Raw genomic sequence first — 23,003 nt, forward strand, 5'->3', positions numbered from 1 at the left:
TGCCTCTTCCCTCACTTGATCCCTACTGCTTCTACCCACCCCCTCACTTGATCCCCACTTCATCTACCCATCCCCATGCTTTTCCCTCTCTTGATCCCTACTGCATCTACCCACCCCCATGCTTGTTCCCTCACTTGATCCCTAATGCTTCTACCCATATCCATGCTTGTTCCCTCACTTGATCCCTACTGCTTCTACCCATCCCAATGCCTCTTCCCTCACTTGATCCCTACTGCATCTACCCACCCCCTCACTTGATCCCCACTTCATCTACCCATCCCCATGCTTCTTCCCTCACTTGATCCCTACTGCATCTACCCATCCCCATGCTTCTTCCCTCACTTGATCCCTACTGCTTCTACCCACCCCCATGCTTCTTCCCTCACTTGATCCCTACTGCATCTACCCATCTCCATGCTTCTTCCCTCACTTGATCCCTACTGCATCTACCCACCCCTCACTTGATCCCCACTTCATCTACCCATCCCCATGCTTCTTCCCTCACTTGATCACTACTTAATCTACCCATTCCCATGCTTCTTCCCTCACTTGATCCCTACTGCATCTACCCACCCCCATGCTTGTTCCCTCACTTGATCCCTAATGCTTCTACCCATCTCCATGCTTCTTCCTTTACTTGATCCCTACTACATCTACCCACCCCCATGCTCCTTCATCCCTCACTTGATCCCTACTGCATCTACCCACCCCCATGCTCCTTCATCCCTCACTTGATCCCTACTGCATCTACCCACCCCCATGCTCCTTCATCCCTCACTTGATCCCTACTGCTTCTACCCACCCCTTGCTTCTAAATCATACCTTTGTGCATAGTTTAAGATATATATCATAGTGATTAAAAAAACATGGTACTTGCTTCTTTCTGCATTGGGAATATGCTGAGCACTATTATTTAGTTTATCTGAAATATGCAAAACCTTGAACCGTGAAGTTTCGATCAACTTCCCCCTTCTTTTTTTTTGCCATTTCTTTTCTTCTTTTGTTTTGTACACACAATTAAAGTACGTCTTTTCATCTTTACAATCAAAAAAATATTGTTATTGAATATAGTTATATTTATATAGTTATAGTTTTTGCATTGTTCAACAGAACTTTTAGCAAGCGGAACTGGCAAGGCTATAGTAACTACATACCATCTGTACAGGCACTCACAACACAGTTTTTTTTTTTTATAGTGCAGACATTTGTAGCTCACGTCAAAATTTAAGTATATAGATACCTTATACACAGATATTTAAGTATATAGATACCTTATACACATGTATATATATATATATATATATATGTATGTATATGTGTATAAGGGTGTATGTGTGTGTGTTTGGGTGTATGTATGTATGTATGTATAGGAACAGGAAATAAAAATCTGGAGAATTCACTCATTTTGCAATTTAATATACTGAAGTCAATGTATTAATTTATGGTAAAGTTCACAAAGGTGTCTTAATTCCCACGATTTACAATGAGATCCCATGTCACAGTTTAGTACGAAACACTAATCATTCGGGCAACTTCTAACTGTCAAAACATTTCTTTTTGTACTGTAGATATTACACAGTCGTACAGATAGCGTTATGAAAATCAGGAGAAATTCCTAACTTTCTGAGTCTAATGGAGATTGTAGACTTTGCAGAAATTTTAAGGAGATATTTTTGGTTACTCTTTAAGCGGATACAGTTAACCAGTTTTAGCATATCTAGCAATATTTGGTCTATTCATTATAACCAGGTTTGGTAAGAGAGTAAATTATTTCCATACAAACTGGATCCTTTGGCCCACTTCCAAATGGCAGTATGTTAATATTATGTACATACCTCTTCCACAAGAGGAGGCCTTTTGTTATACTGTGAGCAATGTATTGTGTCAAATGGACTTTAAAGTGTAACATCGTCGGTAAGACTAGGCCAGGACTTTGAGGGTTCAACATTTGAGCTCATTATTTTCTTGTAATTGTGCTTAATATGCCCTGGAGCTGTCTCAAGTGAGTCAAAGGACCAATTGAGTTTGTAAGACATCCAAACATTCAACAAAAAAACTTTGTTGTTACATTGTTGCTGGTCACTTGAAGGAAGTTAAACCTTTCTGCCTTTCATTTTGCTTTGAAGTCTTCAAGCCCAAAAAAAAACACAGTTCCCTTATCTTTCCTGTACATCTTCTTCAAAGTTTGTTTATTTTTTGGTTCTTAAGATTAGAGGAACTTTATTAAGTGCTCCAAGAATCTGTTCCTCAATATGAGCAATGGAGTGAGTGCGGTAGTAGAGGAAGGACGCCAAACGAGGTCACCGTGACTACTGGATCAGGAAAACATGCCAGCCTCAAGAAGGAGAGCAACTCACAGTGTGTTATTCTGTAGAGAATATGCTATGTTTTGTAGCAAAATTTCTCACTCGGTCAAATCTGGTAGTTTCTCCTCCTCATCATATTTGAAGGTTGCTGCATGCATGTCAAAAACAAGTCTTAAGAACAGCATGAGAATTTTCTGAGAAACATTTAAAACAAAGCTGAGGTCTACAAAGCTTCCGCAACTGCGTCGTCTGAATGTTAGTCACCAGCAGCTGTACAGTATCTACAAGCTTGCCTAATTTGCATAAAAGAATCCGGGCTGAAGCTGTGATTCAGTTAGTTTCATCGACCATTTAAGGATAATTACCAGCCAAATTTCAACTCTCTGTATCAAAACTTAACATGGGCTTGTCGTACACTTTTGTGATAGAGGTAGTACTGTGTCCTAGTCTTATTTGCATATGAAGCCTGAAATTGTTTTTGACTTCATGCGATCCTGGTAACGAACTGTTAATTTAACCTTGTTGGATGTACAGAGATACTTAATACGAGACGTCAGATCGGTCAGTAGTGATTTCGGGCAGAAACACTACACGTGAACTCGTCCTTGTTTTTTCATTTGTCATTTTTAACACAGCGGGGAACTTGTTCACAGTTTTAAGCAGAGTCTAGTATTGTATGTAATATTAAGGATTGGCTTGATGCATAGCAATCGACATGCCAGTGGACAGCTTTGCTACAATTTTTGTCATTTTCCAAGGTTATCTAAACTGTTGAAAGTATATAATAGAAAGGAAGTTCGCTCGAATTATCAGTTTGTGATCGCCTGCTGGGATCATTTCATTGAGAAGGAAGTTATAAAATTATTGATTTAGTTTGAACAATTAAATAATTTTATAAATGGAATATTATTATTGTCAGGCAGACAAAGGCTTGCAAATATCTAAAAATGAATAAAAAAATCCCTATAATGACCTAAAAATGGGGGTAAATTGAGGTGACTGGCCATGTACTTACTATTAGAGGGGGTACTTCTGATATATATGTGTAAAGACATAGTTATGATATTAGTTGCTGTTGGTTAGATAATTGGGTATATAAAGCATGTCTTACAGATTTTAGAATCAAAGTTTGGGTGTGTAAGTAAAAATGAGCTTTAAAAATATTCAACATCGGTTCTTTTAGAGCAGGAATCACCCCAGCCCTACAGTCTTCTTAAAGAGATACCAAACATTTCTGATAGATCTGAATCTGGTGATCCCAATTGCAGAAAATCCATGAAGATTTATACCATAGCATATCTACAGGGGGGCAGGTAACATTCCACCACCCCTGCGCACCACCAAATCTGTCCCCAATAACCATTTGGAATAACAAATAGAGGGCAGATTAATAAATAAAAAGTCTGGTGGGAAATCTTACCTGGAAGAAAATGGTCACAATTGACTCACAACTTAAAAACAGCTTTTATCAGAATAGCAAAACAGACCACAAAAATAGGAGAGACATGTTCTCCACCTTGGAAGCAGCCCAGCTAGTACCCATCCCCCTCCCCCTCTCCCCCTCCCCCTCTTCATTACTGCGGTTACATTAGGGTACATAGTATGTTATAAATAACCATCTTAATTGTTGTTGAAACTCCTGTTATTTTTTCTTGGTCTTTATTTATTTATTTTTTTCATTTTATGAATAGATTTTATATAGTTTTAAAAAGCAGGCATTGTGAGACTGAATGTTGTCAGGAATATTTTTTTCTTAATTTATCATTGTTTTAAGATCTGTGCATATTCAATGCTCTTTCCATCCTTGTGTCGTCTTTTTTGCAGATATTGCCTAAATCCCTGCTCCGAAGCTTCGGTATCGAGCAGCCTAAAGTCCGAGGCATTCCGATGCACCTTCATGCCAAGCAGTTGAGAATCCCAAACTTTCAGGACGGGAGAGCACTTTCAGTCTCTGTGAGGTTACCGAGGTACTTTGCCAAGACATTGCACAAGCTGAAGTTAAGGATTCCTTGAGCAGTTCTCGTCGTCTGGTCGGTGCAGATATCGTTTGCGACGGTCGACTTCATCGGCTAATCAGCCTCGAAGACGAAATGGTCAGAACCGTCCAGGGTCAGCACGGAAATCACGGAGACTTTTGTGATCTTGTTCTGCCGTTTTTGATCATGAATAAGATCTAGGAGATTGGTACCCAATGTAGATGGGACCATCTTGATTTCAGTCTGCAAGGTGACTCTGATGTCAGATGTGGTAGGGGATAGGTCATAAAATGCCCCGCCCCTCTGCACCCATAATATAGCACCCTTTACAGGAGTACCACACTCCCATCATTCAAAGAGAACTCCATGTTAAACACTGATGTTGTTTAACTCTTGCATCAAAAATTTGTTGCCAATAGTAGCACTACAGCAGGTAGCAGGAAATCCTTTTATATAATTACACTTTTTGAACCCCCCAGTGCACCCCTTCCCCCCCCCCCCCTTTAAAGAAGTTACGGAAACCTCATGTATGTTTCAACAACCACAAGTGACCTATTCCCTTCCACCTTTCTTCCAAGAAATGATTCTTCCTTATTAACAAGGACAATTTTTGTGAGTGTGCTAATTTCAGAAAGTTTAGTAACCGTTGAACCCTAATAACCAACCAAGGGTAAGCCACGTCATGTAAGTGCTATGTTTGTTCTTATAGTTAAACTAACAGAAATCATTTGCCTACAATGAGAATGACGGTATGTGACAAACAACAGTATTGGAAACAGCGGTCAGATGGCCGAGGTACCCTCTTGTCCATCACATAGGGATGTTAAGCAGCAGTACCGGGAGCAGGAATAGGTGTGACAGTTACACTCCTGCCTCATAATTCTCTGAACACTCGTTGAAAAAGTGAAGGCTTGGTATGAGCGGATCAACAATCCTCACATGGATAGGGTTCAAATGAGCTTCTGTTGGCTTCCTAAACTATTGGGAAATACTTAAGTAAACTACAGTAATATTGACATTTCCTGTGTATTGAGAACCATATCATAAAGTTTGTCACACAGTTCCATTTTAAATTTACTCTTGTCCAAACTTCCCAATTAGTGCATATGTATATTTTCTTTTCCTCTCAATTTTGTGAAATTTGCGGTATGTTAACTGAAAACAACGTCAACATGTTCACTCAAGTGACCACAATATTTTGTTTTGGTTTCATTGAATCTAATACAAAATGGCCATTTTCCAATCCAAAATGGAAACAATTTTTAATTGTTTTTCCTTTCAAGCTACTAAGGTTGTGTTTCATAAGCCATCCAGATTGCTTTTTTTCCAGAAGATCCAATCAATTGAATGACTAGTCCATAACTTTAAGAATACGTCTCCACTATCTTTGTGTCGTAGTCCATACCTAGGCTACCGAAATGTCTGTATCGTGTAGACCATAACTATGCTACTGATATGTGTATAGTGGGGACCGTAACTTGGCTACCGATATGTATGTATGGTGGAGCTCATCTCCCTCATCTTAGCTACTGAAGAGCTTGAGAAGTAAGATAAGGAAGACAGCTTTGGTTACTTCATAGGTCATGTGATACCCATAAAATCGTCATTTTTTTTGGTGCTGGGTATAAACCATATGAGGGTTAACCAGGTTGAATTCGTAATGTATTCTGGTGCTTTTAGTCATCAATAAGGGGCTGCTGTATTTAGCATATCAAAAAATCTGACTTCAGAAATGACCAATGTTTATTAAACAGAAATATGGTACCAAAATGTACGAGCATAGACAAATGTTTATCATCTTTTCTCTCTTATTTTATTTTGGCAAATTCTAAAAGAATAATTACATTTTAGCTTTATCACTGAAAGAAGAATGTCTATTGCAGCTAAAAAAAAAAAACAGTTTTCATTTTAATAAATGATTACAAATTTATAGTACTGACATGATCTTAAATGCAATCACAAAGTTATGATTGTGGGAAAGAAACTCTGTAAAGACATTTTCCTTTAAATATTAATTAAGAGTTGTTAATTGTAAAATATAAGCATTAATTAAAAAAGACTGTTTTAAATAAAATAAAGTTTTGTCTAAGTTTACAAGAACCTACAACTCCAATAAAATGGATACAATCGATCCAAAATGAAATTTCATTATTTTATTAAAAGGGAGCAAACTGCCTCCTCCTCTCAAGCATCTTTCAAAAGATGAATTACAATGTGTGTCATGCACACAACCAACCAAAATCTTATGAGTTCTCATTCCCCTGTCTCTTTCACTATGGGGGCCCTCCACGTTACCTCACCCGCCCCCCCCCCCATTATCATCTTTCTATTTTTATTCTTCAAAGAAACACCTGAGCTAGCACAGACATTTCTATGAATGATCAAGTCATTTTAAGGGTTTCATAATAAACAGTAAAATCCTCCTCTTAGGCTAACAATTTTCATTTTTTTTTAAAATTTGGAAATCATTGATAAAGTTATTCCTGACCATTTATACTTGTTAGAATAGCACTATTGTAAAAACATCCACAAAATCATTAATTTGGCACATATCATGAAAGAAATGGGAAACCTTTAAAAAAAGACTTTCTTGACAGATTCTTGAAAGATGAATATCAAAAATGTAACCAAATCATTTTACGGTCATTATTTAAAGAAATAAAAACTTAACTGTTACAAAAAAAAAAAAAAAAAACTGTTCTCAAATTATGCATTCCTTCTGCCCATTGACACTTTTTAAGTACAATGAATTGCTTAATAAACATACTTGTTCTAGATCTACATGGATCTGCAAATTTTGATGAAAGTACTTACAATTTTGGCAGAAATAATGATTTAAAACTTTATAACATGTATTTTTGTGGCCAAAAAATGTTTTTTGGGGTCAAGAAAATTCACATTTGACATAGCATTTTTCATGGCAAAATTGTAAGTATACAAAAATAAACAGATTGTTATTCATAATTAGGAAACTGATATATATAATAATTACTACCACAATGTTGAAGTTCAATATTAAATACAAGACCCATAGTAGGCAGTCCAAGCAAACGCCATACAATAATGGGTCTGTCCGAATTTTACGCAACCACTTTGGTCACTGTGAGCACAAGGTCAGATAAAAGTCTTGTGGTCTCTCGGGCCTATCGGTGACAAGAGCACAAAGCAAACGACCTAATTTTTGACAAAAGCAAACGCCCAGTTAACTAGATTTACGTCAAGACGGCTCAGGCAGCACTGACAGTGATGAATAGCATCATTGTCAGACATGAGCTCAGTGCATGCACAGTGCATGCACAGTGACACGGCAGTAATCATCTTATGGAAGGCCATTGTCAAAGACTCGTCAAGTCTTTTGTGTCAAGAAAGAGAAAGTTGATTATTACTCAAAAGAAGAATGACAAGTCTAACAATTGAAAAGAACCGGTCAAATTAAGCGGACAATATCACAACAAGTGTCGGGTTACAGAGATTATCTACAAGAGCCTTGAAAATGGAAAAGAAATGACCTATTTTTTAACCAAATATTGAAATTCAGATTTCAGTAGTAGATATTAAGCGTTATGATGGGTGGAGGGGGTCTGATATTGCAAATTTTACCAGGTGTGATATCCAGACACGCTGCAAACAATTTCATCATTTTGCCCGCAACAAATGTTAATAGTAATTAAAATAGTTTGTTGAGAGTGGAAATGAGTTCTAAGTATTTCTATAAGTGGGTTAAGTGGTAGTGTCTCTCATTGTTGGTTAAAAAAGAAACAAAAATCAAACCATGATTCCTATGAAAATTGTTATGAATTTAAAATCCCAAAAGAGTAACAATTATCCTAAATTTGCCCCTACATAAGGGAGATTTGGCTACACAACTGAAGACGGATTGGTCAAAGGAACTGTCCCAAAATAATCAATACAAGTTATCATCACAAAACACTGATAAACTCTTAGCCTTTCTCTTTAGTATTTCAATTTTTAAGGATGGAAAGAGATTTAAAAAAAAACGTCTCATTCTTGTTTTCATTTTCTAATTGGTTTTCCAACACTATTACAAATAATAGTTGTTCCACCTTCCAAATGCTTCGATCGTTGAGACTACTTAAGGTTTTAATACTTTCCCCAAAAAATTGTCATCAAATGCATGCTGCTTTTTAATCCATTTAAAAATAAAACCCTTCTAAAGTACGTTTGAAAGATTTCAATTTTTTCCTTTTGGGTTATATCAAATACTAAACAAAGTAGGAAATTAGCACCATGATTTCCATACGCCCACATTTAATAAGCGGTATTGCCATTACCACTCAAGTTAAAATGATGGGAAAATGTTGTAAATTTTGTGATCTGTTGTGATCTAGCTACAACTGACAGTAGAAAGTTGAGATGTCAAACGTCATAAGAGAGGTAAATACAAAATACTAAAAAAAAAATTAAATATTTCTTTGCAATATATAAATATACCCCTGCATAACATTTCCCATTTTTTTTTTGTAAGTAAAGCAAGCACAATATTGGTACAGTATTAATGTTTAATGTACATTGTCAGGACTCCTCTCTATGGTCAAGGTGGTGAAACAGAAGTTTAATATATCTAAAAAATTTCAGAAGCATCCAAACTTTTCTTATTATTTCTTTCTTCATCCTAATAAATTAAATTATATCTCACAGCTGCTGTGGCAGTGCCGGTAAACCTTGAACGTGTTACTCTAGTCCACCAAAGTTGTATCAGACATAAAGCATTTAATGATAATGCAAAATAAGCCAAAACACTCAAATATTATATGATTAGTAGCAGCCGATAGAAGAACTTGTTAAATAAGAAAAGTCAAATCATTGTCAAGAAGCAGAGCTCTTTTGTCCTTGAGAGGAACCATCCCAGTGTGAACAGAGACGTCTAGAGCCAGATTGGACACTGGTAAAATCTTGTCACGGGGAAGTGTTTTGGCACTAATAATTTATCTGATATTTTAGTCCTTATTAAGTCTGGCCTTCATATAAACCAAAGGCATTGGGGTTGTATCCCCCCCTTGCCCCCTGACCCCTGCCCCTCTCACCAGGCCTGGGTGTGGATATTGCATGGTTAGGTTAAAACAGTTCCCAAGTTGCAACCTAATGCAAAATACAGCTCTGAGTGTCACATGTACACAAAATGACATGTACACAATAGCAAACTGAAGAAGTCCTTGAGACGTCAAGAATCTCTTTTGTATCAGACACTGATAATATATCAATATCACTCACTTTTGGATGGAGAGAGGCACCTTTTGACTGCAGTCACTCATTATATAAACCACATTGGTAGATCGTAATAGAAATATGAGGAAGGAAAACACTTGAAATCCATTGTAACACTATCCACTTAACATACCCTGCCAATCCCCCTCCCCCACCCCCCAAAAAAATGTACATGAGCCCATTTTTTTTTTCGGTCAAAGCTTTGGTGCCTTTCTCAGAATGTCCAGCCAACGTTACTGAACCATCACCCTTTCAAGAAAGATGGGCTGGTCAAAACAGTAAGTGACTGGAAAAGATTTGCAATGTATCATGTGACATTATCTACACCCTCACCCCCACCCCAACTGTACATACCTACAGTAGTATAGCAATGGTTGCCTCAAACTCAAATGTCCTGACGGCTAATACCATTCTACCAAAGGTAATTTCTAAAAGAACATTAACATATTTGGTGAGTTTAAATCTAGCTGGTTTGTGAAATTAATATCTTACCTCGAACTACCAATAATGTACTATATATTTGATGCATATTGTATTTCCAAAACACACGATAAAGATATAGTTGGTTATGTGTGATATTATGCTCGAACTACCACAATATGCTATAGTAAGATAATACAGCAACTCCAACACATTGGGCACTGGTATAGTATGCTATGTAACACTATCCTACTTCCATGACATGGGACACTACCATAATATTCTATGTATAATATAGTATGTCCAAGAAACAGGATACTGCTACAGTATGCTATTTAATACTATCCTTCTTCCACAAGATTGGATACTACCATAATGTGCCATAAATAATATACTGGCATAGTATGATATATATAATACTATCCTACTTCCATGACATGGAATACTTAACCAGCAATCACCCATTGGCCCAAAACCAGCAATCACCCACTGGCACAAGGCAAGCAATCACCCACTGGCACAAGGCAAGCAATACCCACTGGCACAAGACAATTAATCACCCACTGGCACAAGGCAAGCAATACCCACTGGCACAAGGCAAGCAATCACCCACTGGCACAAGGCAAGCAACACCCACTGGCACAAAACCAGCAATCACCCACTGGCCCAAAACCAGCAATCACCCACTGGCACAAGACAATCAATCACCCACTGGCACAAGGCAAGCAATACCCACTGGCACAAAGGAAGCAATCACCCACTGACAAGCAATCACCCACTGGCACAAAGGAAGCAATCACCCACTGGCACAAGGCAAGCAATCACCCACTGGCCCAAAACCAGCAATCATTCACTGGCACAAGACAAGCAATCACCCATTGGCACCAAAACCAGCAACCACCCACTGGCACAAAACTCGCACCCACCCACAGGCACACGGCAATCAATCACCCACTGGCACAAACAAGAAGGATCTTAATTCAGTAGATATATGAATTATTGCATTCATAATAATTCATTATGTAAACTACTATGGCTTTTGTAAGAGGGTCCTGTGCTTAAATGGAGGCCTGTAACAATGGTAACATGGGTTGGATTGGGGAGGAGTGAGAGAGTGAGATATCTTTAATACCTTTCCCTTTCATAATCAGTAATATCAAACATATCTACGGGGTGATGACATCTGGCCATCCTAGGGTGGTAATACCAACCACTAGACAAGAGACTCAAATAAGTCAGCCATCTTATTAACCGACCCAGTAGCTAACTGCAGCGCATCTGACTACGTTCTCTTCTTCATTCTCCCCCACCCCCCTCCCCTAACAACCCCATTCCCGGCATTTGTGGCTCCTTTCAAGATTTCCTCTTTGGAAATTAATTTAAAAAAACCTTGCATAATGTTGTAATTATCTACTTAGCAGTGGTGGTAAGCACCCCTCGTTCGATATGGGTATGGTACAATCAATCAGTATTGTGCACTCTCCCCTCTGTAATTAATCTCTGCCATCTCAGCTGACAGCACAGCCTATATCTTCTTCTGCAACTGAGAAGAGCTCCTCCTTCTATTGAATATTCATCAGCTGCAATGATTATCATATAACTTCAGCAGCATTTGCGGTAGCAGTAGTACCTCCAGAGACCGTGACCCTCTGATCCACCTTGCCGCATCAAGCAGGAGCCTCGGTCTCTGGACTGGCGTCTATGGTTGGCGATACATTCATGGGCTTCAGCTCATCCAGTAGAGGCGCACCGTGCTCAAAGTAGAGGGATAAAGATGTCAACCACTTACAGATGGTATATGAGGATGGCCTGGTGTGAAAGAAAACAAATGGAAACTGTTAATTTTTTTATTTGTGCTCTGTAAAGTTCCTTCTTCTAAATCCTATTCCAAAGTGAGAGTAAATACTTTTAACTGCTTATCTATTGCGAAAAGCAAACATGCACATACATAGGGGGTTCTTGGGGGGTTTGGACTAACCCGGCCAACGGCTATCAACCCAAGTCTCTAATGAAACTCATAAAATCAGATATTTTACAAACCTGGAATCTGAATCCAAGTTGGAGCCTTTGACCGCAATTTGAAAGAACACCTCTGGACAGTCGCTGCAGTAGAGTTTCCGGAAGAGATTAACGTTGAGGCCGAAATTTGACAGGCGGGGCATAAGGTCCGGATCAGCGTCGATACGACCAATAAGCTCACAGATGATGAGGCTGAAGGAAAATATGTCGACTTTCTCATCGTAGATGTAACCTGCATGGACAAAGCAGAGAATGACACATACATTGAGAGGAGTTCTGCTAACTACATAAAAAATTAAGAAAATTGTAATATTCGATTAATCAATCAATCATTCATATATCATCTAATATCCAAACTGCAAGAAATGTTTGTAAGCTAAAATGCAGCTGTTTCATAATACTACAAAATAGATTCCAGTCCATGATACTGAATTTCACCTGCGTAAAGGAGTACAACTCTTAAAGCCTTAGGTTGGAGGTGAAAGTTGAGGGTTAGTAATAAGAAGACAAGGACACATTCAGCAAAATTGGAACACATGTTAACGGCAGTCCAAACAAACTCCTACTACACATTTATATTACTTTGTCTGTGAGTTAGATGTCTTCTTTACCACAAGTCACTCTTCTGCAATAAACGTATGACTAATTTATTATGAAATAATGATAATGAAAATGATAATGATCATGATAAAAAATAATGTGAAATAATGACTAATTTATTATGAAATAAGAGTACGAAATAGCAATAAGCTAACCTTTCATCATCTCTGGTGCCATCCAGAACGGATTTCCTACCACGGTGTAACGTTTCTTCCGATGTCCCGGTTTCTTTAAGTCTTGGATAACTGGCAGTCTTGGGTTACTCTTATCTTCTACGGTAATTCTAGCCAGGCCAAAATCAGCTACAACCACCGTTCCATCCTGCAGATAAACGTTTGACAAACCGGTTAAATAACCCACTTGTGTCACACGACCAAAAAACACACATGTGGGGTATTACCAGTACCACAGCATGGGTGGGAGTGCTGGCATACAAGTAGAATTCCCACTGAGAACACATTCAGGTATTACCAGTACCACAGCATGGGTGGGAGTGCTGGCATACAAGTAGAACTCCCACTGAGAACTTAAGTGGGTAATACCAGAACCACAGCATGGGTGGGAGTGCTGGCATACAAGTAGAACTCCCACCGAGAACACATTCAGGTAATACCAGTACCACACATGGGTGGGAGTGCTGGTATACAAGTAGAACTCCCACTGAGAACACATTCAGGTAATACCAGTACCACAGCATGGGTGGGAGTGCTGGTATACAAGTAGAACTCCCACTGAGAACACATTCAGGTAATACCAGTACCACAGCATGGGTGGGAGTGCTGGTATACAAGTAGAACTCCCACTGAGAACACATGTGTGTAATACCAGTACCACAAGCATGGGTGGGAGTGCTGGCATACAAGTAGAACTCCCACTGAGAACCTGCATGAGTAGAATGCCTCTTGGTAAGGGTACAAGTGTGAGTACACCGTACATAGGTAGTACATAGGTTTCATTGTGAGTACACTTCTAACTATGCAAGCATACAAGTACAAGTATGGACTCAATAACAAGTCAGCCTAAACATACTTTTTTTTAACATAACTCCTCCAACTGTTTTACTTAATAGCAAAAATAAACCTTTTGTGATTTATCATTTTAATAAATTGGAAAAAAGAATGCAAATCATCCAATGATTTCTAACAAAAGTTGTTAGAAAGAATACATGCATTTTTGACTACATAAAAATAACAAATAACTGTTCACATAAACATGGATCGTTGGCAATACAGCTAGATAGTTGAAGTTCATAGGAACTCACAAATTAATTCTTTATTTCCTTAAGATATGACTTTCTGCCTTTTGTGCTTTTCATACTGACTGACATATTAAATGTCACTGGGTGTAGATAAACCTCCCTTTCACCCGTCCCCCCACACCCCACCCACCCCCCTCCAATCTAGCCACTCCCTTTAAACAATTAGAGAGAATGACCCTAGCATACATACCTCTTTGAGCAGGCAGTTTTGAGAGTTTAGGTCACGATGGATAATTTTCATGGAATGTAGGTACTCCTGAAGAAAACAGAAACAATACCATCAGGGAGACATTTTTTCCAAAATATACATTATTTGTTGTTGTTTATCTTATTAATTCTATTGATACTTCACTTTAGTGTGTTTTGCAGGTGGTTGATGCAAAAAAGGAGACTGAATGCATCTCAGGCTGAAAAACGCACAAACATTGGTCTTAAATGTAGAAAAAAAATTAGGATTTAGACTCATGATTCAATAACTTTTATGGTTCAATTTGCAAAACAAATTGACAAAATGCAGAAAGTTTTAGATAACTTTAGGAGAAGGATACCCGTACATTTGCAAAATTTCCCGGTAAAGACATTTTTCATTTATTATTGATGAATCAGAAAATTTTGAAAAAGTTCTCCATAAAGTGTAAACTTTCAAGATTATAGTGTAAATGGATGCAAATTAATAGTTGACCTTTAAAGTAAAGGAAGAATTGCATCAAATTTTTTGCATTTCGTTGAAAGAAAAAATGTCACTTAAAGCATAGAGGTGTTACGAATATGCATGAGTGTAACTTTTGTTTTTTCATATTGCTGTTTTGACCAAGCTTAGTTTGGATGTTGGGTTCCAGCTTTAACTAAATGGGTTTTGAAGTTTACAAGATATCAATGAAACTGGTGAACTGTGATGCATCAAAAATTTTGAAAAAAAAGTAATTAAAAAAATACTGCTCATAACATTTTGTGGAAAAACAAGAAACAAATTCCTTGTCAATATGTATGTGTGGTATTAAACTTGAATGTTTTTTTTTTTTTTTCAATGACCCGTTTGCTACAAACCATATCGAAATCATAATATTGATATCTTGAAAAGGACATGTTGGAATAAAAATCTTCAAATTTCACCAAGGTGCATTTTTGTCTCTCTCTCACAAACAAACAAGATACTCACCAACAAGTTATATTCTTTTACATCATTGTATAAATCTTTACACAATAGAAATGACCAAATGAAACAATGGAATGTTTCTTCAACAATAAGTACCTCAGAATAAGAGCAAAATAATTACACTTCCCCCTTCCTCACCACGGAAAAAAAAAAAAAAAAAAAAAAAAACCTGAAAATGATAGACATTTTCGGTTTTAAACTTACCAGTCCGGAAGAAATATCTTTAGCTATTAATACCCTCTTACACCAGCTAAGAGGAACACTCTGTATGAGAGAAAAACAAAGAAGTAAAACTTGTTTCAATAACTCTACTAAAATAAATTACATCTTAACTTATTCTTTTTACATATAAAAACATAAAACTTAGTACCCTTATATTTTTATTAGAATACCCAAGGGGTCCACTTAATTTTTTTTAAGTATTATACAGATGCAGTGTTAAACATTAATTACATTCTTTTTATGATTAGCTATTAATGTTTTGTCATTGTTAATGTTTAATTCTCATAAATCCATTCTTTATTATGATTAGCTATTAATGTTTTGTCATTGTTAATGTTTAATTCTCATAAATCCATTCTTTATTATGATTAGCTATTAATGTTTTGTCATTGTTAATGTTTAATTCTCATAAATCCATTCTTTATTATGATTAGCTATTAATGTTTTGACATTGTTAATGTTTAATTCTCATAAATCCATTCTTTATTATGATTAGCTATTAATGTTTTGTCATTGTTAATGTTTAATTCTCATAAATCCATTCTTTATTATGATTAGCTATTAATGTTTTGTCATTGTTAATGTTTAATTCTCATAAATCCATTCTTTATTATGATTAGCTATTAATGTTTTGTCATTGTTAATGTTTAATTCTCATAAATCCATTCTTTATTATGATTAGCTATTAATGTTTTGTCATTGTTAATGTTTAATTCTCATAAATCCATTCTTTATTATGATTAGCTATTAATGTTTTGTCATTGTTAATGTTTAATTCTCATAAATCCATTCTTTATTATGATTAGCTATTAATGTTTTGTCATTGTTAATGTTTAATTCTCATAAATCCATTCTTTATTATGATTAGCTATTAATGTTTTGTCATTGTTAATGTTTAATTCTCATAAATCCATTCTTTATTATGATTAGCTATTAATGTTTTGTCATTGTTAATGTTTAATTCTCATAAATCCATTCTTTATTATGATTAGCTATTAATGTTTTGTCATTGTTAATGTTTAATTCTCATAAATCCATTCTTTTTTATGATTAGCTATTAATGTTTTGTCATTGTTAATGTTTAATTCTCATAAATCCATTCTTTTTTATGATTAGCTATTAATGTTTTGTCATTGTTAATGTTTAATTCTCATAAATCCATTCTTTTTTATGATTAGCTATTAATGTTTTGTCATTGTTAATGTTTAATTCTCATAAATCCATTCTTTTTTATGATTAGCTATTAATGTTTTGTCATTGTTAATGTTTAATTCTCATAAATCCATTCTTTTTTATGATTAGCTATTAATGTTTTGTCATTGTTAATGTTTAATTCTCATAAATCCATTCTTTTTTATGATTAGCTATTAATGTTTTGACATTGTTAATGTTTAATTCTCATAAATCTTTTCTTCTTCCTACACAGGGTTTTAGTTTATTTTCTTCCTCTCAAAAAAACAAAGCTTTGTATACTTTGCACTTAATAAACTTGAAAACATAACTGCCTACTAAATGCTTTGTAAGGTTTATAAGGTCTTATAAAGCATGAGCCCCTAAACGTTAATAAAACATTAATGATGCACGCAAGATAGAATGTTAGTTTATTTTTTCCCCAAGGATTTAGGAAACCAACAAAAGCTCATTTAAGAACCCTATCCAAGGGATGATCTCCGATGAACAACAGCTTATACATAGCCTTTTCTTTCTGATGTTCAGCGAAATATGTGTTATTTCCTGCTCCTGGGATGGTCACTGATTGTCTCCAACCAATGGTTCACACTAAACAACAATTCAAAACATTGACTTTGAATAGGTCAAGCAAATCTGACTCTTGGTGAGGATTTGAACAGTGAAACCTAATGATTGTTGAGCAGACACTCTTGCCACCCTTTCACCTCAAAACTAGGGGGAGACAATTGGAATTAAAGCAGGTACCTCCCAACCTGTGGTTGAATGCTGTACCACTGAGCTATATCCATTTTGCAAGCGGATATAGGTTCGTTGAAGACACTTATTCCATGAACTGTGAGCTGTTGCTGTTGTTAATGCAAATGTTATCTGGTAACATCATAGTATAGGGATCTTAAAAAATCAGCCCGGGGACCAAGTCCTGTCTGCAAAAGATTTCAGTCTGTCCCAGAGGAAATATTGTCTCACAATCCTGCATTGATCAGGTATGAGGGCTTTAGTTTTGAGCACTCTATTGGCCTACCGTACAAATCACTCAGTCTAGATATTGTCAGGTTTTGCCTCTCCCGGGCGGGCCTTTTACTCCAACCGATATTTCTTTCACACCCTCACAGAATATGAATTAAGAACCTCTGCTATAGATGGGTGATTTCATGACAGCAGGTTAACTGTAAATGTGTCTCATTTTCCTTGAAAATGAATGAATAATTTATCTTGAAAATTAATTTTGGCCAACTGCTTTTTTATTTTTTTTGGTCATTTCCACGGAAACTGAATGTCAAGGTGAACTAACTGCTAAGGTCAAACATTCCAACAATACTGAGTTCCAAGGAAAAGTTAACAAGCCAAACGGCAAGGTATCACAAGAGCTTTGCTTTCGGACATCTGTTTCGTAATGACATCATCTTTTGGGTGGAGTAGCTAAGGACACATCTGGTAAACTTGTTTACTCATTCAATTTCTTCACATGCACATATGGCTCATTACTCTCAAAACTGCCTTCAAGGCCAATATTATGGTGTTATTTTGACATCTGTTTCTATTTCTCTTTCTGTTCTACATGCAGCAATGAACAATACTTTTATCAGTCACATAAGCAAAAAATTGTTTGCCATTGTTTAATCTTTGTCAATAAAAAAGCACCCATATGTGAGAGACATTATCGGAGAACTGCGACAATTATCATCACGATGTTCGAGTACATTGGATACAAAATTTCAAAATAGTCCCCATAATACTTGTGTATCTAATCAATTGAAAAAGAATAAGAATAAGCTTGCCTAAACTGTATTTCATATGAAATTTGATGAGTTATAAGGAATCAAAATAAAATAAAACTGTTAGCAAACTGTTTATCCACTAGAGAGCCTGTGTAAGAGAATGTGTGCAAGTTAGTTGGCCTGACGTTTCAATCCTAGCAGGATCTTCTTTTTCGAAGAAGATCACTGCTAGGATCGAAACGTCAGGCTAACTTACTTTTACACGAGTTATAAGGAAATCAGAAGAAAAAATTGCACAAAAAACTCACATGGTCCACGATGATCCTGCCAAGAGCACCACCCGATAAATATTCTGTAAAGAGGAGAACAAGAAAGTAGAACTCAAAGAAATGACATAAAGTAGATAAATAAAAATGATTGAGTAAAGTGTATTACATTATGTCAAGTAAAGCCCACAATGTGTCTTTCTTTACTCAAGATGCTAAAAGAGAAATGTATTTAAATCTATCCTTCTACTGTACTGGCAGAGTACTAATACGGCGCCATTTCATATTGGAAAAACAAGAGACCCCAAGGGAATGTCTGGGGAATATGTCAAATATACTTCAATTAGCGATTTTACTTCTCTACTAATTATAAATCCTGCTGCTAGTATCATGTTGATCAGGATGCTGACAAATTTTAATCTTTAAGCAAAACCTACCCACTGTTATTCTGCATTGAATGGGTCTTATTATAGTAGGGAGAAAATTGAGAAATGCTCATATCTAGCCCAAATACAACATCCAAAATTCTTATAAATTCTTTAATCTACTGCACTCTGTAATCTTGGTTCGAGTGGAAGCACTTGAACGTTTAATATACATTTATTATAGATTATATAAGTTATGATTTAGTAAAAATGTTTTAAATTATTAACTTGTTTACATTTACACCCTAATGTTAATCTTCTCTTCTTCTCTTTGAGTCATGTTTCATACTCCTCTTTCTTATTTTTTGGAATTCATATTTTGCCAAAATAAAGAATGCAAAATATTATTCGAATTTTTTTTTCTTACCATGCTGTCATCTTAATACATGCAGCATTACTTGAAACTATATCACTAAACGATGTTACATCTTAACATTAATTAATTATCTTTTCTTCCTGTTCTTTTATTCTTTTACACTCCTTTCCTGTTTTTAATTATGCAGCATCACTTGAAACTTTATCACTGAACGATTTATACAATAGCTTACATGTTATAAATTACTAACCTCTTATGTTTACATCTTAACATTAATGAATTCTCGTTTCTTCCTCTTCTTTTATTCTTTTACACTCCTTTACTCTTTTTTCCATTATCATATTTATATATTTTCATCGGAATAACTGAAAATATGACATGGAAGGAACTTTTATAAGAAACAGGAACATCAAATTTCAAGTGGAAGATGACATTTGGGTACTTTAGCTTCTTCGTCCAAACTCATATTTTGAGCGTTAAGCACTGCTTTTCAAATGTCTTCTTTTGTTTTCTTGTGAAATAAGGTGGTGGAAAATACAAATACTTTTAAAATTGAGTGACTTTAACCACAAAAGAGAGTCTCTTACCTGTGATTATGCTTAACTTCTTGTCCTTGTATACGACGCCGATAAACTTCAGGACGTTTTTATGATGTAAACTTCTTAAAACCTTAGCCTGCGGATGATGAACAAAGGACGTCGATAAAAAATAACAACTTTATCAGATAAAAATAAACAAATCAGTCCAACATTTAAATTGAAACAGTTTTGACTAAAACTAGGCAGACATCTTTATCACTTTGTAACCTTTTAGAAATCTTTAAAGGGGATGGTTTTAACAGATTATCATACACTAATAAAATATACAATTTTGGGGATGATCAAATCAGTTATACTTTGTCTCAGTATTGTGCGTGAAATTAATAAAAAAAGAAAGTTGTTTAGCAACTAAGCCAATTAAGCATGCTATAATATGCTTCATTCATACTATGATAAAAAAAATCTTTAATAGAAACAAAATTCAACTTCACAACATTTCAGATGTACATACTTATATACTCTAACAAAAAGCTTGAAAATAATGCTATGCATTACTGTAAATTGCACCAATTAGTGAATATGAGTAACATTTGGTCCTTTAAACAAGAGGCCAATTGCACCTCTTTGTGTTGAAAGTGGTGGAGGGGGGGGGTGGGGACATTTCCCAGCATTCTGTTCTGTCAATCACTTCTGACATTTCCCTTCAGCTGTCTTTATTGAGTCACTATTTTATGCTAGAGCAGAAGCACCAAAACTCGCTACCCCACCCATTAAACCCTACCACCACCCAATCCACCCCCCCTCCCCAACTGACTCCTGTATATACAACATTATCACAGCCAAGAAACAGAACCACTTAGAATGTGCTCCACGACATATTTTTTTCATCACTCTTCCCTCTTTTGCTCAATCGTAACGTACAGCTTTAATGAACACATCTAATTCCCCACGCACGAGGCTGAAGAATGATTTACGGAGAGGAAAATTTGCCAGATAGTTGTAAATCACGCCTGTCAGACAGAGTAATGTTTAAGAAGCTGGCTGCTCTGCTCATTAAAGGTGACTCATAAATGGATGAAAGATAAACAGACTCTGAGCAACCTCTCCATCTCTCTCTCTCCCTCTCTCCCTCAATCTCCATCTCTTCTTCTCTCTGGTTCATCACTTGACACTCCAACGACATTATCCAAACAATTTTTGTTAGAATTTGATATGACTCACTCACAAAATGACGATGTCAACCAAAAATTACGAGATCTTGTTTTGGTAGATCGAAACGTAAACAGAGGTGCGAAAAAAGTGAGGCAAAACCTTGGAAGGTTCACAACTTCATTATCAAAATATCAATTTACTGCTTAGTCTATTTTGTCGTTGTCGTAAAAATGTAGAATCGATGACGGAGGTCGAGGAAAGTTTGACATCGCAATAGTTGTGACATTTAGATATCCAACGGGTTGTGAATTACAGCATAAAGTCAATTTACTAGAAATGAATTGACAAGGTAGCAAGGAGATCAAGCTACTTCTTGTCCAATGTACTTACTGAACATTATGATGTAAGCACAGCATTAATTACGCTATGGTCACAGGCAAATTAAAGGAAATTTAGGAATTTATTTTGCAACAAGAGATGTTTAAGCTTACATCAACATGGTAGAAAGAAAATACAAATTTTGGTCCTTGATTAAGAAACCGAGCAACGGTGTCATTAAAGTATTCGGACAATGTGTGAAGTTGTACAAATTTGCAGGATGGAAACTCCTGATGCTTCCACACTTCCTATTGTAAGTGAAACCACAACACGGAAGGCTGTTTCAGGGGAATCGAGCCAGTTCCCTCAATAACTGAACCATCTTTATCTTCTTCCATGATCCCATGCCCCCCCCCCCACCGTCCTCCAATTGACAAAGAATTACCTCTTGCAAGAAAGTCCTTTGGGCATCATCGTTACACCTGACCAGTTCTTTTAGCACCATGACTTCACCTGTTTTTCGATGTGTTACCTTCATATGAAAAAGAAGTGATGATATAGAAATCCCGATGGAATTGCTTCTTTAGATATGATGATAAGAAGCAAAATCATCATTTAATTTCAACCGACCCTCATGATACTTCTCAAAATCATAAATGCAACAGAATCGAAGTGTGACATCTTCTTAGATGATTTAATTCACCAATACAAGCTACTTAAAAGTTCTCAGGAAAAAGGTAGCATAAAGATCCATACCCCCCATCCCCCCCCCCATTCCTACCAAAGCCATCTCTGTGTTCTCTTGCACCACTCATGTAATTTTCCTTTCAATTCTATGCCCTTCTAAAATGATTAAAGTTTCAAATTTCTGAAAAGTTGGTGGCAGGGAGAAGTGGAATTTAAAATATCTCACCTTGACTGCTTGTCCAAAGAAGCCCTTGCCGAGAGTTTCACCTCGTACCAGATCGCTGGATCGGAATATCTGTTGATTCCGCTGGCTCTTGAGGGACATGGTACGATTGAAGACTGAAGTCCCAATATCCTCATCCGTCGAAGGTTTTTTCCTGCAGCAAAAATGGAGCAGATCATTTCAAAATATTTCCAAATCATGAAATTATAAAACCAGGAGAGGCTTAAATTACTATAAATTGATGGAATTAAGAAAACAGTTTTATTTTAGAGATATATAGTGACTTCTCTTGTAGAACCTGCGGTGCCCGCAACCCAGATATATATGGCAAGACTCCAGGAGGTGTCAAGCTATGGCATAAACAAAAAATTTCCTAAAAGAGTTAGCCCCTGGACCCACACCTAATCCACACCTAATCCAAATAAAAACACAGTTTTATAGTGAGGCTGTGCCATTCTTAGAAAAGGTTAAGAAACACAGCTCTGAACTAATTTCTAGTGCTCTGTAATCTCCCACATTTGGCTATACAGCATACAACTCGCCTACCCAATGGCACCGGTATCTGCTGGATGAATCAAGGCAATGCACTAATTATGGAATCATAATTTATCCATGTGCCATGACCTGGCATTGAGCTATTTAATATTTTTTTAAACAAATCCTCCCTAGCTTACTTGATCTATAATATAATTTAGCAAGTGACTGAATTCTTGGCATGATTTGACACAGGAAAAAATACTCCAGTTGTAAGTTTATGACCTAACATAGCAAAAAGTAAAGAGGTCTTCTTCATCTGATGATGAAAAAGGTTTTACTGTACATCTAGTATTTAAGTGGAAGTGTATTAAAGGGTGTGAAGACTTGCGCAAAAAGAAACGTCTAATGCCGTTATCTGACCTAGTTTTGAATGAGGTGTAACAGAAGAACTAGAAAATACACTCACACAGCTTGCTACCATCGGTAATTAGACACTAGTGTACAGTCA

General features: G+C 36.3%; 2 protein-coding genes across 5 annotated transcripts in view; one reads left to right on the forward strand and one right to left on the reverse strand.

Moving 5' to 3' along the window:
- Positions 1-5,867, forward strand: part of LOC139980509 (pseudouridylate synthase RPUSD4, mitochondrial-like) — a 58,910-nt gene extending 53,043 nt beyond the window's left edge. For all 3 annotated transcript variants that reach the window (XM_071992186.1, XM_071992185.1, XM_071992187.1), the window contains one exon: positions 4,131-5,867. In XM_071992186.1, coding sequence (XP_071848287.1) covers positions 4,131-4,319 — 189 coding nt within the window. In that variant the 3' untranslated portion in view covers positions 4,320-5,867. The remainder of the gene's footprint in view (positions 1-4,130) is intronic.
- A 155-nt stretch (positions 5,868-6,022) lies between these two features.
- Positions 6,023-23,003, reverse strand: part of LOC139980507 (LIM domain kinase 1-like) — a 58,902-nt gene continuing 41,921 nt past the window's right edge. For both annotated transcript variants that reach the window (XM_071992180.1, XM_071992181.1), the window contains 9 exons: positions 22,022-22,172; positions 21,554-21,640; positions 19,687-19,774; positions 18,401-18,444; positions 15,166-15,225; positions 13,996-14,061; positions 12,703-12,868; positions 11,969-12,179; positions 6,023-11,737 (listed from right to left, as the gene is read on the reverse strand). In XM_071992180.1, coding sequence (XP_071848281.1) covers positions 11,596-11,737; positions 11,969-12,179; positions 12,703-12,868; positions 13,996-14,061; positions 15,166-15,225; positions 18,401-18,444; positions 19,687-19,774; positions 21,554-21,640; positions 22,022-22,172 — 1,015 coding nt within the window. In that variant the 3' untranslated portion in view covers positions 6,023-11,595. The remainder of the gene's footprint in view (positions 11,738-11,968; positions 12,180-12,702; positions 12,869-13,995; positions 14,062-15,165; positions 15,226-18,400; positions 18,445-19,686; positions 19,775-21,553; positions 21,641-22,021; positions 22,173-23,003) is intronic.

The sequence above is a fragment of the Apostichopus japonicus genome, chromosome 15 (genome assembly GCF_037975245.1).
Source record: "Apostichopus japonicus isolate 1M-3 chromosome 15, ASM3797524v1, whole genome shotgun sequence".
In the NCBI taxonomy this organism is placed as follows: Eukaryota; Metazoa; Echinodermata; class Holothuroidea; order Aspidochirotida; family Stichopodidae; genus Apostichopus; species Apostichopus japonicus.